At 46.6% G+C, this 16,462-nt stretch overlaps 1 protein-coding gene across 1 annotated transcript in view; it reads right to left on the minus strand.

The window, feature by feature from the left end:
* Positions 1 to 16,462, minus strand: part of HECTD4 (HECT domain E3 ubiquitin protein ligase 4) — an 82,527-nt gene that overhangs the window by 62,650 nt on the left and 3,415 nt on the right. The window contains exons 2-5 of the mRNA XM_064727221.1: positions 6,363 to 6,880; positions 1,920 to 2,009; positions 1,445 to 1,575; positions 268 to 376 (exon numbers count right to left, since the gene is read on the minus strand). Of these exons, the coding sequence (XP_064583291.1) occupies positions 268 to 376; positions 1,445 to 1,575; positions 1,920 to 2,009; positions 6,363 to 6,880 (848 nt within the window). The remainder of the gene's footprint in view (positions 1 to 267; positions 377 to 1,444; positions 1,576 to 1,919; positions 2,010 to 6,362; positions 6,881 to 16,462) is intronic.

The raw sequence follows: 16,462 nt of genomic DNA on the forward strand, positions 1-16,462 counted from the left end.
TGTTCGGGGCCATTTGCTGGGTGTTTCCCCTCCTTGTTGGTTCTTCTGTAATAAACCGACAGTTTACCCCCAGCAAGTGGTCGCCTCCTAATTCGTCTCTCACCGCGCTGCTCCGAGCTATCCCCCAGCTCAGCCCGAGGCCAAGACGCCGAGGGGAGCTGGCTTCAGCTGCGCAGGGGCCCTGGCCTTCGCCCCTCACCAGACAGCCGGATTCCAGGGCCGTGGACGCCCCCTTGCACAGGAGAGGCAGCAGGGCAGTGTCCTTACCTCAGGGTTCCATGCAGGCCTGAGCCCAGTTTGCTGATTCCCCTGCCCACGGAGTTGGTGGTGTACAGGTAGAGCCCGTCGGCCGCGAGGCACCGGCCCAGGTCTGCATCTGCAGCAGGAGCAAGCACAGCACAGAGCAGCTCTGTCACTGCAGCATTCCAGCTGGCAATTCTCCCTGGGGGCTGCACCCCCATGCTCATGGCAGCCCTTTTTTAATACTAAATGTATGATTTGGTGCTCCAAGAGCTGCTGGAACACAGGCACAGCCCAGCAGACCCAGTGGTTTCTTCACATCTTTAAGTATCAGAGGTGCCCAGATGGTCTCACTCAGTGTGAGAGGGAAGAAGAATCTGATACTGAGCCTTGATCTCTCTTCTGCCAAACTCTGTGATTTGACAAATCCTAAAGCTGCTCAGATCCTTCCACTTCTGAACAGTTCAATTAGGACAAAATGTATTTGAATCACAGAGCAGTAATTATTAATAATCAAGATGGGACACAAGTCCAGTCAATCTACTGAAGTTCACAGGATCTGGACACTCAGCTCAGGAAGGAAAAGTCCACTCACTCTCTTGCCTAAACAGCTAAACAGAGATGTCTCCAATAAATCTGCAGGTAAAATAACACCTCAGATTTTTAAACTCTATATGGATTGCATTAAATGTCATCAAAGCTTGAACTAATATTTCTAAAACCATGTGAACTCTTATTTATTACCAAAATAGTAAGCAAACAAAGCAGTAAAAACTGAGAATGAATTCAGGAAAAGAAATACAAAAGAAAGCATTAAAAAAAAACCTTCAAACTCAACTGGGTAGAAACAAAAGCAGAGTAGGGAAGAGGGGAAAAACAAAACAATGAACTTGTACTTCTGAAAATAAACGTGCTGTGGCACTGATAGCTGGCTGTTGAACACAGGGACACTGCACAGGGCAGGGATTGTGCTCTAATCCAAACTCTGCCTGACCCCTCTGAAAAATTCCCACTGGAGTCAGGAAGGGTCACTGGATCACTGGACTGCTTCCCACAGCCTGACAGTTCAAACCAGCAGCTGCTCTCCAGCAACATTTCTTGAGCCCCAACTCGAAAGTTTTACTTTATTCATCTTTAAACAATTGTCAGCACTTAAAGCATCCTGTCCTCCTCTGCTGGTGGTGACAGGGATGCAATAATTCACCTTTGTTCTCACTGCTGGCACCAGTGTTGGCATCAGGGGCAGGTAACATGTCCTCAAAGCCCCAGGACACGATGTGCTTCCCTCCAAGCAGGCACGAGGGGGATCCAGGGCCTCCCTCCAAAAGCAACAACCTTTAAGCAGAAAATAAAATCAAATTTTATAAGGAACAGCGGTAGGAAAAATGAGCTAAATTAAAAGTTAAGCCCACAATGTATTTAAAGTAATTATTCTGTCAGAGTTCATAAGTCATTTAAAGGAATCATCAATATTTAATGAAAAAAACAAAACACCCAAAACCCAATCAATGCTTTTAGGTTTGATTTTCTAATGTCTTCTGCACATGACTAAATCTTCCCTAAAGCTTTCAATAACTCTAAAGCCTTTTAATCACTTTTAAAGCCATTCCTCCCTACATGCACTTAACACATTTTTCAGAGCAGCTGGAAAAGTCTACAAGGAGAAAAGTTCTACAAACCTGTAGAGAACATCAGCCACAGGCAGGGACCCCAGCTCAGTCTGTTTCTGTAATAGATGCACTGTATGAACAAAGGTTTTCAGCGACCCTCTAAAAGGACAAGAAAAACATGAATTAAAGATGTCTACTGAAGGCAGACTGAACACACACAACAGCAGCCATGGAGAACACCCACAGCCACAATATGGCATCAGCTTCTCTTCTAACTGGCACCTCTTCCCTGCAGGATGTTCATTCTTTGGGGAGGAAGGGGAAGGAGGAAGAGAGGGGTGTTGGAGATTTTTTCAGGGATGGCCTAGAAGGCAGCTGTGAGGGACAGGTTCTCACAGCCTGCTTCTGTGAACAGCAGAGGTTCTCAGGTTATTTTTAACTACAGGTAAAAGTGACAAACATGAAGGCCTTGAGAGCCTTGCACATCAGAGTTCTCAGGCAGCTTTCTCATAACAAGTGGATGTTCTATCTTTGGCTGTTTTGGGAAAGCAAGAATAATTTTGAGAACCCAAATCTTGGTATTGGAAACATAAGGAGGGGTTGGTGTGTAATCTCTGACCTATTGTGAGCTCAGATTTTGCAATATGCATGAAGTGAATTAACACTGTTATAAAAGGTGCCTGATTGATGAATAAAGTGGAGTCGATGCTGACCAACGCAAGGTGGGTCGTCTCCCTCCAACTTCAATAGAGGGGGACAGGCAGAATGCTGGGGAACCTCTGGCCTGAATTCCACCTTGTTTTGGAAGAGGCTGAAGCCCCAGTTGGGAGCAGAGCAGCTGGGTTATCAACAGCAGGTTCAGAAAGGCAATCCAGGATAAAACACCTCAACCTTGCTCCTGGCAGCTCTCTCAGGACCTTTTGTAGCTGATTAATCACACTCAGATCTCCAGTGCAACCCATGGACCTTCCTGCTGAGCCCAGCTCTGAGCAAGGGCTGCTGCACTCCCAGCTGGAGATGCCTTTGCTAACTCCAACAGGACTCACCCATTTCTTATCAAGATTCTGATTTCCTTTCACAGAATCATGGCATGTCCTGAGCTGGAAGGGACCACAGGGATCCCCATCCAGCTCCTGGCCCTGCACAGACACCCCAACAATCCCAGGCTGTCCCTGAGAGCTTTGCCCAAACACTGCAGGAGCTGTGGCAGCCTCAGGGCTGTGCCCATCCCTGGGCAGCCTGGGCAGTGCCAGCCCCTTTCCCTCACCACAAACCCCCTGGCACAGCTCCAGCTGCTCCCTGGTCCTTGCCCCTCCTGAGGAAGTTGTGCATTGGGATGAGCTCTCCCCTCACAACCCCAAATCTGGAAGATCCAGACCTCTTTAAAAATCAGTATTTTACAATTTCTGTTTTAAAGGTCAGGGCCATTTTCTGGCAGATGTGGTATTTATTTCCAGGCATCACAGCCCACCTAAGCAGGAGAATTTGGCTGTGTCTCAGGTCAGTGAGGAGCTGCAGAGCTCCTTGCCCTGCACTCTGCTCAATCCAACCTTTTGCTGCCACTTGTGGTCACTCAGCTCCCAAATTTCCCTCCTCCACACCCCAATCCCTGCTTTCCCCAGTGACATCTCAGCTCTTTGCTTTCACTGACAAACCTCAGCCCGGAGAAAACTGACACCAAACACATTAAAGCACCTCAATTAATTATTTAAAGCAATATTTACCCTGTGGTTTTATTTTTAGCACTAAGAAGCACCCAAGATTGCAACCAGGAATGTCAATAATGGTCTCATTTTCAAGGTTTTTTCTTCAACACATGACTTAGATATTTAAAGGAAAAGTGTGAGGCTTTCAGAGGTGAACAAAGCACAATGGGATATTTCAACTCTCTAAGCAATGCAAGACTTGCAAAGAAAATAAAAGATCAACCTGAAGTTCAAAAGCTCTACTTGAAATTTAGCTCAGCTGCAACAGAACATCCCATATTTCCTGCAAATTCACATCTGGGAAAAAAAAAAAAGAAATGAGATTGTGTTTATCAAATCCAATTTCTCTGAGCTATGTTCAAGTACATTGCCTTTCAGATAAGGCAGTTGTCAGGACAGAATAATTTGCCACAAACCATAAATTTCTCATTGACTTCATTAAAACAAGTGCACTAGAAATTAAGTAGGTTTCATTTGAATAAACCTTTTCCTAAAGCAAACCATGCCATATCCTGGGAACTCCAACATCTTAAATCGGAGTTAAACTTCACAGACAAGGCTGTGACCTGGAGAAACATTGAAAACAATATTTCCAAAAGGCTCCTTGTGACTTTAAAGCCACATTCACAGAGTTTTGCAGAGGTTTTGTATTTCCTCTCCCTCTCCCCAAGCCCCATTCTCTCAAAATAGTAGGTTTTGATTAAAAGCAAATATATCCAATTTGTCCTCAATCACTTGATGCCAAACCCATGCAGGACAAGGGGTATTTTAATCCACAATGGTTGAACTCTTCACTGGCAACAAAATTTAAAAAATACCTCCAGACATTTGAGAGACAACACTGAAATCAAACCTGCCCTGAAACCTGGCAGTTCCACCTTTTCCAGCAAAGAAAGGTGCAGGACAAAGGGGAAGGAGACAACTTTTGTCCCTGATAAACACATTTGGAGCCACTCCTAGAGCAGCTCCCTGCAGGAGAAGCAGCAAAGTGCACACGAGGCATTGCTAACCCACATCCCTCTGCCTTTGCATATGCCAAACACATGCAAAAAAGAAATGCTTAGCAGTTTCACCCTTTCCAACCCAATATTTAAATATCAGAAAGAGAAAGGCTGGTACAAGCTAAAAATATCTGTCACCAGTGCAGTCAGATCATTTTTGATTTGTTTCAATGGAAAGAGAGAATGAACATCAACCACAGCATTGCCCAGGGGTGCTGGAGTCACCTCCTGGAAGGGTTCAAAAATCATGGATGTGCAATTTGGGGGTATGGTTAATGGTGAATCATGGCTGGACTCTGCCAGAGCTCCTGAATTCTCTATTTTGCCAGTAAACTTTTGTGTGCTTGTGACCCCTTAGAGAACATCTGGTTGGGATTTCACCTTACATCAAACCTCAAGAATCTCAGTGCAACCCTTGAATTCAGGAACTCCAGGGTGTTACATCCAATCTTACCAATCCTGTTGTATTGCACTAAACAGTTTAATAAATTGTTGTTTTGCACTGGGTGATTTGAAATTTGTACTGAGAATGTTATGTCACGTAGATTGTCATTTTCCTTCTGCCATCACAAGGGACCCCTCCCACTGCTGACTGCCCAAGGCTCTCCAAGTGAACACCGATTTATGGGACTTGCCTGAGCCATTGTGAACACTGTGATGGCGTTTCTGATGGGAACATGACTTTTGAAAGATTTTGAGGCCAAATGTAAGGAATCTCTAAATAACCTGTGTTCAGGATAATGGATTGAAAGCTGGGCAGGATAGCTATTGAGAGAAATTTGCAAATTTTCATTTGTTTGTAATAGGAATTCCGATTTTTCCAAATCAAAAGGTAGATAAATGCACGTCGGGTCATACCCTGTGAGGGCCCGCAGGAGGCAGCGACCTTTGATAATTAGTTTTGAAATTAATTCTTGTGGAGTCACAATAGTTTTTGGTGATTGGGGAGTGTAACATCAAATAAAGTAAAGCAGTGCCACTCCAGGCTTGTGCTGCTGCTGTGGCCTTTTTGTTCTGCGTTGTGCCTCCACTGGTAGCTGCAAAAAGAGCTCCAAAAGAGGGGCACTGTCACCATCTAGCCAGGACGTGTTGTGGGATCTCAGCACCTCAGCACTGAGGTGTCACCGAGACCACCCTTGGGGGGCTCGGGAGTCCTGGAATGTTCCAGAAGTGTCTGGTGGCTGGACTTTGATCCTACACAGGAGACGACACCTGTATGAGGACAGGAGGGTTTCACCGGGGTGAATGGTGAAGGATTAATTAATTAGAGAGTGAAACCCAGGGTTTAGGATTTCTGTACAGGGGGGTTTAGAGAAGTAAGATGGAGGAATTGGGGCGTGTCCTGTCCTTCTCCTTCTTCTTCTTCTCCTCCATCTTCTGTGGTGATGGTGGCACTTTGGGATTGGTCATTACTAAAAGTGCACTGGTCAATAAGGGTGAAAGGTATTGGGGAAAAATGATAAATATTGTACACGTAACCATGGGTATAAAGATAGGTGACCGCCCGGAGGGCAGGGAGTGTGCTCATGGCTGGCTGCTGAGCAGAGCTCTGTCGGGCCGAGAGAAAATCTTTTAGATAAACAATTAATAAACACCGAGACCGAGAAAAGAACTGAAGCCTCTTCTCGTCCTTTGAAACGTGGGCTGCCCCAAGGCCACCCCGGGCCTTTCCAGGCCACCCAAACAGCCGAAAACCGGACAACGTGTGACCAGGGTCCATAGCCAGCCAGAGTGGACTCAAACAACAATCCAAGAGACACGGATCTTACACAATCCCACGATTTCTGTCACTTCAGCTCCCTTACCTTGCACAAGCCAAGGCAACCAGGGCAGCAGCAGCATTTTCCTTCTGCTTGTAGGGGATGTGCTGACCGGAGGGCGCCGCGTCCTCGAGCCAGGAGCAGAGCAGGGCCTCGATGCCGTTGAGGCAGTCGGCCGGTTCCTTGGTGAGGCTCAGGGGCTGGCAGTCCCGCAGGCAGTTCAGCAGCACCTCGGCGGTGATGTTACACAGGGAAGGGTCCGTCCTGCTCTGCGACTGGATCAGCGGGAACACCAGCAGCAGCCCCATGCGGGAGGTGAAGGGAGCCTGCTCGGGCTGCTGCAACAGCCCCTGGCGCTTGAGCAGGGCCAGCGCCTCCTCGTCGCCGGAGCTGTCGCGGTCGTGCTGCTCCTCCAGGGCCAGCTGGCGCTGGGCGTTCCAGAGCCCGCGCAGCGCGTTCAGCCGGTACTCCAGCAGCCGCGCGTACGCGTTGCTCTGGTTGCCGCACACCGAGCGCAGGCGCTCCGCCAGCTCCGTCGGGTTCTTGGTCTCGAAGGTCAGGATCTGCAAAAAAGGGGAAAGTTGGGTCTTTATAGAGGGTTTAAAGGGGGGAAAAAATAAAATTTCGTATCGCTGTGGTGTGAGTTTTAGATGAGCTGTTCTCTGTGGCAGATGTAGGGAGATTGGTTTGAATTTTTGGGTGAGTGGTGCTGTGTCCATCTTGGGATGAGGAGTGATGGCCATAAACTAAAACACATGGAATAAACTAAAGCACATGGAATAAACTTAAAACACATGGAATAAACTTAAAACACATGGAATAAACTAAAAACTAAAGCACATGGAATCCCATGAACCTCTATCCATGAGGATGCAATGACTAGGACAGATGCCCAGGGAGGTGTCCTGAGAGAGAGACTCCACATCTCCTGTGTACTGGAAAAATAATTCGTATCGCTGTGGTGTGAGTTTAAATGAGATGTCTCTGTGCAGATTAGGAGATTAGTTTGAATTTTTGGTGAGTGGTGCTGTGTCATCTTGGATGAGGATGATGCCATAACTAAAACACAAGGAATAAACTAAAGCACAAGGAATAAACTAAAGCACAAGGAATAAACTAAAAAACTAAAGCACATGGAATCCCATGAACCTCCCTCCATGGAGGATGGCAAGGACTGGGACAGATGCCCAGGGAGGGTGTCCTGAGAGAGAGACTCCACATCTCCCTGTGTCACCTGGGAAAAAATAAAATTTCGTATCGCTGTGGTGTGAGTTTTAAATGAGATGTTCTCTGTGGCAGATGTAGGGAGATTGGTTTGAATTTTTGGGTGAGTGGTGCTGTGTCCATCTTGGGATGAGGAGTGATGGCCATAAACTAAAGCACAAGGAATTAACTAAAAAACTAAAGCACAAGGAATAAACTAAAGCACAGGAATAAACTTAAAACACATGAATAAACTTAAACACATGGAATAAACTAAAGCACAAGAATAAACTAAAAGCTAAAGCACACGGAATCCCATGAATCTCCCTCCATGGAGGATGGCAAGGACTAGGACAGATGCCCAGGGAGGGTGTGGAGTCTCTCTCTCAGGACATCTCCCTGCGTCACCTGGGAAAAAATAAAATTTCGTATCGCTGTGGTGTGAGTTTTAGATGAGCTGTTCTCTGTGGCAGATGTAGGGAGATTGGTTTGAATTTTTGGGTGAGTGGTGCTGTGTCCATCTTGGGATGAGGAGTGATGGCCATAAACTAAAACACATGGAATAAACTTAAAACACATGGAATAAACTTAAAACACAAGGAATAAACTAAAAAACTAAAGCACATGGAATCCCATGAACCTCCCTCCATGGAGGATGGCAAGGACTGGGACAGATGCCCAGGGAGGGTGTGGAGTCTCTCTCTCAGGACATCTCCCTGCGTCACCTGGGAAAAAATAAAATTTCGTATCGCTGCGGTGAGTTTTAGATGAGCTGTTCTCTGGGGCAGATCTAGGGAGATCGTTTGAATTTTTGGGTGAGTGGTGCCGTGTCCATCTGGATGAGAGTGATGGCCATAAACTAAAACACAAGGAATAAACTACAACACAAGGAAAAACAAAGCACAGAATAAACTAAAATAAAGACAAGATAACAAAAACTAAAGCACACGGAATCCATGAACTCTATCCATGGAGTGCAAGGACGGGACAGCTGCCAGGAGGTGTGGAGTCTCTCTCTCAGGACATTTCACCTGCTCCAGGTGGCCCTGCCTTGGCAGGGGTTTGGGAATCTCTGGGGAATCTCCAGAAATCCCTTCCCAAGACCCCTTCCCACCCCACTGCTCTGGGATTCTGCGAACCTCTCACTGCTGACTCAGCATCCTCACCAAACCCCAGGTCTGGGGATTTTTTAAGCTTTCAATAAACAACAACACAGATTGTAAAGAAAAACACACACACACACACAAAAGAGTAGCTTGGAAAACAAACATTCCACTCTCCTTTGGAGCTTTTCTCTGCAATCGAGGCAATTTTGCTAAAAACTTCAAAAGAACTCCAAGGTTGGAGGGTCCCAGGGGTTTAGAGCCCTTCTATGAAAACTGAGAGGTCACAAATATTGTGTAACAGGAACATGCTTGTTCTAGTTTTGGAACAAAAAATAAACAAATAAACCAACCAACCAGTTTATTCCAATCCACCCAGAGCTCTGTTACACCCTCTCCCTCCCCTGCTTTTTTCTCTCTTAAATTTTATCATCTTGCACTTAGCTACACCTTTCTCAAAATACTTCAAGTTGCTGCTGTAGTTAAAAACCCTAAAAGTCTCCTCCTCATCATTTCAGACAGAAGAAAGAGGCTTTTTTGGCACTTCTAAATAAAACTGGAAACCAAGCTGGAACAACAGAAAACAAATCAAGCATGACACAAAAATATATTTATGGTTTAATACGTAGCCTAGGACTGGAAAATTCAGAGTTTTAAGTAATTTATAGACAACTTTTCTCCTTCCAGCAAACAACAGTGGAGATCAGCAAAGTCACTGGAGCTGTGGCAAGCTCAAGGAAAGCCATGAGCCAAGCATTTTGTGATACTCTGGATCCAGTGTCCAAAGGGATTTGGTATCCAAAGGGCTTCTGGCCATGCTCCAAAGTGCCTCATTTCATCCACCCTCAAACACAATTTTTAGCCCATCTTTATGCTGTAAAACTGTCCTTAAAACTGTCCTTCTCTCATTTAATAAATAAATATAAAAATGTGGGAAGGGGAATGTGAGAGACAAAGCTGTCACAGGGAACGGCATCCAGGGCTGTTTGTTTTGTGGGGTTTTTAATTGCAGGCAGCATTCATAGAGATCATGAAATAAATGTTGCTGGCTAATTGCAGCCTCCTGAACAGCTTGTTAAAATGCTGCAGGACAAATCACAGCTGCCAGTGCCACACAGCCCTGAGTAAAGGCAAAGAAACAGCTTTGCAGGAGGACTTTGACCACTGGAGCCAGGAAAAGTTCACCTGAAAGGAATTCCCATCATAATTACACTTGAATGGATGTTGTATTGAGCTCCTTATACCTAATAAGCCTCCTTTAATTAACTTCTGCAAGAGATTATGAATATTAATTCCTAAACCACGTATTAGACATTTAAAATAACCACCTCCTGTTGTGTGTTCTGCTGCCTCAAAAATAAGTTTGTTTGCTGTTCTAGATGGAATCACTTTCTACAACAGTTGGCTTTTGATTTTCTTGAACTAAACTGGGTGGATTTTCCACTAAGTGACAACAAGCTGCAGAAACGGAGGAAAAAGAGAATTAATTTTTGCATTTTCAGAGTTAAATACTGAAGAAAAGAGGTCTGCTTGTTAATAACAGAGATAGCACAAAAGACAAGCTGGGATGTATTTGGTGTTGCTCCTCAAATCCCACAGTTTAACAGGAAAATGATTTTTTTTTTTGCCTTTGACATGGCCCTACAGCTCTGAGTCTGTCTTGTGGCAATCAGGACGAGTCAGTGTCATCAGTTTTGCTGATGAAAAGACTTTTCCTGCTGAAGTTTTAGTTTCTCCCTGATCCCACAGCTCCCAATTTGCTTTAAAAGCCTGCATGGTCTGTCTGGGATTTTGCCTCAGTCTTTGATAAGGGAAATGAGCACTAATTTGGGTAAATGATACAGGAAGTACATCAGCTTCAACAGATTCACAGGATCGTTCCAAAATGGGACTTCCAGACTTTTGATAATGCAGTTTTCATCATCTGATTTCCATACAAGGTTTATGGAACCAGTGGAAAAAACCCTTAATTATTCAGCATCATCTGAGGGTCTGAGCAGGAATCTGCACTCCAGAAAACGGGAGGATGTTGAAGAAAGGTGTGAGGTCATTGCAGCACAGGACACTTCAGCAAATGAAATTAAAGGCTGTTTTCCTCAAAAGCCTTTTTACCAGAGGTCAGCACTCAGAGCCACCTCCAGAAAGGAGCTGTGTTGCAATGTCCTGTTTTAAACTTCCGGGTCCCTTCCCAGGTGTGCCTGTGCCTCTCTCCCTTCCCCCTCGCCCCCTTGCTGAGTGTGCCCTGTCAATCAGGCTTAAGATTCCAGCAAGGCGTCGTGTGATTGGTCCCTCAGGCCTGGGGGACATTGGATAGGTGTCCCCAGTCCCTTGAGATCCTGCCCCTTCACCTGGTTGGTAACTCACCTGTCCCTTCCCCTTCCCTGCCCGGGGCTTAAAAGGTTAAGGAGACCATGCGGCCTCATTCTGGTGGCAGCAGTTGCCCAGTGCAGACATCTCTGTACCCATGGAATAAACATCTGGCTACCTTCTAGCAGAATCCACTCCATCTCTCCACCATCGCCAGAAGCTCTCTCTCCTGAGGTAAACGGAGTCCTGACAAGCCTGGACTTCCACCAGTGCCCCACTGCAATCTCCAGCAGCCAAGGTATCTCTGGGGTAAAGCACCACAGTGCTGCCTTTGGGCCAGCAGCGAGGGTCACAACTGGCCCAGGCACCATCTACCTGGTTATATTGGGATTCATATTCCAATAGAGCTGGAAAATCAAATGTTCCCAGTGAGGTTGGGTGTCGGGTTTTTGGCTGTTTGAAGGGCCTGGAAAGGCCCGGAGTGGCCTTGGGACAGCCCACGTATCGAAGGACGAGAAGAGGCTTCAGTTCTTCTTTCGGTTTTTATGTTTATTAATTGTTTATCTAAAAGATTTTCTTTCAGCCGAACAGAGCTCTGCTCAGCAGTCAGCCATGAGCACACTGTGCCGCCCTCCGGGCAGCCACCTATCTTTATACCCATTGTTACGTGTACAATATTTATCATTTTTCCCCAATACCATTTATTCTTATTACTCGGTGCACTTTCAGTAATAACCAATCCAAAAGTGCCACCATCACCAAAGAAGATGGAGGAGAAGAAGAAGAAGAAGAAGGACAGGACACGCCCCAATTCCTCCATCTTACTTCTCTAAACCCCCCTGTACAGAAATCCTAAACCCTGTGTTTCACCCTCTAATTAACCAATCCCTTCACCATTCACCCCGGTGAAACCCTCCTATCCTCATACAGGTGTCGTCTCCTGTGTAGGATCAAAGTCCAGCCACCAGACACTTCTGGAACATTCCAGGACTCCCGAGCCCCCCAAGGGTGCTCTCGGTGGCTCAGCACCTCAGGACTGAGATCCTGAGATCCGACAGTTGGGACAAACACCCAGGGCTCAGACTCATCCCAGGAACTGCTCTGGCAGCCAAACCCAGCCCAGCAGTGCCAGAGCCTCACTTGGCCCTGCCACATCCACCAGTGCTCCCCTCTGCATCCATTAAAGGCTCCACACAGGAATCCCAGCCCTCGCCAGGATATCTCCAGGCAAAGCTTGTCATCTTCCAAATATCTGAAGTCAAAACAAGTTAAAATAAAATACAAGAAACCCTCATCATGTTCTTTCACAAATTCTGATATAAACAACACAACTAGCGGGGTTTATAAAAGGTAAAATTCCCTTTCCTGCTGCCTCAGGATTTACAGCTGAGCCTCAGCTCTGATTTGGGATTTGGGTGCCTCGAGATTTCCGTGTGCAGCACCTGGGGAGGTGTCAGGGCAGGCACCAAACCCCACTGAAGCAGCCCCTGATCCATCCCCCCAAACTCCAACCACTCCTGACTGAGCAGAACCAGAGAGGATGGAACAAACATCACTTTGCCATTGAACAAGTTATCCTGTGAGAAGCTACTTGTGTATCACTCAAAACATCATTAAATAGTTTAATTGTCACTCTTTTAATTCTACAGTATCTTATCCTTACACACTATTTCCTTGTTTGATCTTTTCAATCAATTCTAGTCAATATTTTAATTAGAAAATGGTAGAGCCAAAGTTCAATCACTCTAATTGGTCCTTGACATCTTCAACATTGAGAAGCACAAAAGGAAACTGATTTTAGATGAACTATGGGGAGGTGCCATCTTCCCACTGTACCCAATATTTATCTTTTTACATCACCTCACCCAGGTAATTCTTCCCATTAAACAGAATTTTTGCCAAATCTGCTCCAGGAAGGAGGGGCTGATATTCTCTATTTTCAGGGCACCATGTTTCTCTGCTGATAGTAAATCCCAGACCAAGGCAATTAACACACACCAATATACATGGAGAGTTCCAGCCTGAGCTTTTATGACCCTATCAAGTAAATTTAAAAGTGAGCTGTCACCACAAGGCAGATTTCTCCTCTGGCTACAATTCCTGCCCCTTGTCCCCTCCCTGGGGCCTGTGGGGGGTTTGTATTTTAATTCTGCTACCCAGGAACTGAGGAGCAGGGAAGTTGTGCACAAAGAGAGGTTTTCATCCTGAACTTGCATACTGGAAAGGGAAGCCTCTAAATCTCCCCAACAATATTTAATTCTTTCTCTCCAGAGTTCAATGGGCTGAAGTTCACATGTGAAGATGAGGATGGTGGAACATTTATCAGGATCAATTATATCCCTATACCCCCCTGAGTATTAAATATGGATTATTTCCATCCCACAGGAGGTACAAATCTCAAAATTGTAAAATATCTTTAAAAGCAGCATGAAAAAAATTAATTCCATTACTTTGCCCACCCCATAACAGGTACAAGGTCATTCCTCTTGAACAGAATTAACAGAGGCAGCACCACTTGTTTACTGGGCTCTTTTGTCTCTGGAAACACCAATAAAACCATGTAAAAAGAGTGAATTACAAAAAGTATGGATTATTCTGTAAGAGAAACAGCACAAGTGACAGTTTTAAAGGTACCCTGAAGATTGAAACACATCCCAGCTGAGCCTGCTCCATAAACAACCCTGTGTCCTTGTGTCCCACTGGGCTGAGCCCTCCTGCTCCTGGCATGGCTGGGACATCGGCACGGAGCTGCCTGGGGGCAAAACCCACCTGAAATTCCTCTCTAAAACATTTCCCAGCCCCTTCTAAAGCAAAACCCACCTGAAATTCCTCTCAAACACTTCCCAGCCCCCTTCTAAAGCAGAACCCACCTTCAATTCCTCTCAAACATTTCCCAGCCCCTCTAAAACATTTCCCAGCCCCTCTCTAAAGCAGAACCCACCTTCAATTCCTCTCAAACATCTCCCAGCCCCTCTCTAAGCTTTTTCCTTGCTACACCACATGCCCAATGTACAAACATGTGTGAACATTTTCTCCCCGATGTTTTATCAGCTTTAGTGGTGCAGTTTAAAAACCACAAGTCTCAAGGTTGTTCCAATTTTTTCTGCTCCAAGAAATTTTAACCTTATCCTCTTGTTCAAAGCCTTTGTGTGAGCAGTGCAGGTTTTTAACTACTCAGCTAAAAGCAGAAACTGTTTTCTTTTGTGAAAGCACTGGAAATCTCATTGCTCAACAATAAGCACTAAGATATCACTATATTTTACAATTTTATCCCAAATCATTTTCGTAACTATACAAATTTATGAAATATCTGAGATGAATTACAGAGAACAAGCAAGCTGTAAATAAATAAAATGCTATAAAGTGTTTTTTCTTTTGTTCATTAAAATATTTCTTTGGCTCTTACTCAAGTAGTAGGTGAAAACAACTGCAAAAGGTAAAGAAAATCTTTGTCATTTAAACATCTGAGAGTGCAGATCACTGAATTAATAAGCTGCAATTGGTAACAAGGTCTATATTTGGGAAACAGATTTGCAAAATCATCCTTGAGAAGTTTCCTAATGTTTCTCTCCAAGGTTACCTAAAATACAAGTCAGAGGCCTGGGGGTCCATATGGGAGAAGTTTAATAAATTGCAGGTCCTGGCAGAGGATGAGGCTGCTCCAGGCCTGCCACACGCTGGATCAGCACTTTCCAGTCAGAGGTCACCACCCCAGGAAGGGTCACCCACTTAGGAAGGAGTCAATTGGTGGTGGTGGCACCAGGGACGTGCAGCACGACAGAGGTGACGCTTGTAGGTGGCACAGAGGTCACAAGCAGAAAGGTTTGGGAAGCACTGACCCAGATAATTGCAGGGAACTGCTCTCTCCCTCAGCAATCAGGCAAAAGTGACAAAATGTTTGCTCTGGGCTGGGAGGAAAATGGGTGAAAACTTCCAAGTTTAGCAGAAACCTTCCAGTCTAAAGCATCTCATGGCAAACACAAGTCAGTCACAGGAGGGGCACATGCTGAGAAAAGAGCACTGGACTCCACTCCTCACCCTCTCTGTGGAGAGCCAGCCCAGGCCATGCTGGGGGGAAGAGGAAAGGCCACCACCTTTTCCTTACTTGTTTCATTTTTATTATTTTTTTTTTACCTTCCACTCAATTAAAGGTAATTATTTTCAGTGCACAGCCACACCTGCCCAGTGGCACCTCTGTCCTACAGAACTGAGCTCAGCAAGAGTCCAAGCACCAGATGGGGACAGACAGACAGACACGATCCCAACAGCTACTGAGGGAGGAGCTGCACTCCCAGCTCCATGGGAATCCAGAGCAAAGCTCCATTGGAATCCAGAGCTCCAAGGCACCCTGGGAGGCTCCCTGGGAATCCAGAGCTCCAAGGCTCCCTGGGAATCCAGAGCTCCAAGGCTCCATGGGAATCCAGAGCTCCAAGGCTCCCTGGGAATCCAGAGCTCCAAGGCTCCCTGGGAGGCTCCAGGGAATCCAGAGCTCCAAGGCTCCCTGGGAATCCAGAGCTCCAAGGCTCCCTGGGAATCCAGAGCTCCAAGGCTCCCTGGGAGGCTCCATGGGAATCCAGAGCTCCAAGGCTCCCTGGGAGGCTCCATGGGAATCCAGAGCAAAGCTCCATTGGAATCCAGAGCTCCAAGGCTCCCTGGGAGGCTCCAAGAGAATCCAGAGCTCCAAGGCTCCTTGGGAGCTCCAAGGGAATCCAGAGCTCCAAGGCTCCCTGGAGGCTCCATGGGAATCAAGAGCTCCAAGGGAATCCAGAGCTCCAAGGCCCCCTGGGAGGCTCCAAGGGAATCCAGAGCTCCAAGGCCCCCTGGGAGGCTCCAAGGAATCCAGAGCTCCAAGGCTCCCTGGAGGCTCCAAGGGAATCCAGAGCTCCAAGGCTCCATGAGAATCCAGAGCTCCAAGGCTCCATGGAATCCAGAGCTCCAAGGCTCCATGGAATCCAGAGCTCCAAGGCTCCCTGGGAGGCTCCCTGGGAATCCAGAGCTCCAAGGCTCCACGGGAGGCTCCATGGGAATCCAGAGCTCCAAGGCTCCATGGGAATCCAGAGCTCCAAGGCTCCCTGGGAGGCTCCATGGGAATCCAGAGCTCCAAGGCTCCCTGGGAGGCTCCATGGGAATCCAGAGCTCCAAGGCTCCCTGGGAATCCAGAGCTCCAAGGCTCCCTGGGAGGCTCCATGGGAATCCAGAGCCCCAAGGCTCCCTGGGAATCCAGAGCCCCAAGGCTCCATGGGAATCCAGAGCTCCAAGGCTCCCTGGGAATCCAGAGCCCCAAGGCTCCCTGCCCACGGACCAGGGGATTCTGGATGATCTTCAGGCTCCCTTCACCCCAAACCATTCTGGGGTTCTGTGGGGAGCTGGCAGATCACATCTCCCTGCTCTGAGGGACCTCTCCTCCTCCTGACCACACTCCTGGTGTAACTCCAGGGCAGGTGCTTGGCTGGAAGATTCTGGAAGTGCTCAGTTCCCTCTGGGCCACATGAAGGAACCTAAAGGGAACATTAAACCCTTCCTGTCCCAATG

Source organism: Zonotrichia leucophrys, chromosome 15, assembly GCF_028769735.1.
Source record: "Zonotrichia leucophrys gambelii isolate GWCS_2022_RI chromosome 15, RI_Zleu_2.0, whole genome shotgun sequence".
In the NCBI taxonomy this organism is placed as follows: Eukaryota; Metazoa; Chordata; class Aves; order Passeriformes; family Passerellidae; genus Zonotrichia; species Zonotrichia leucophrys.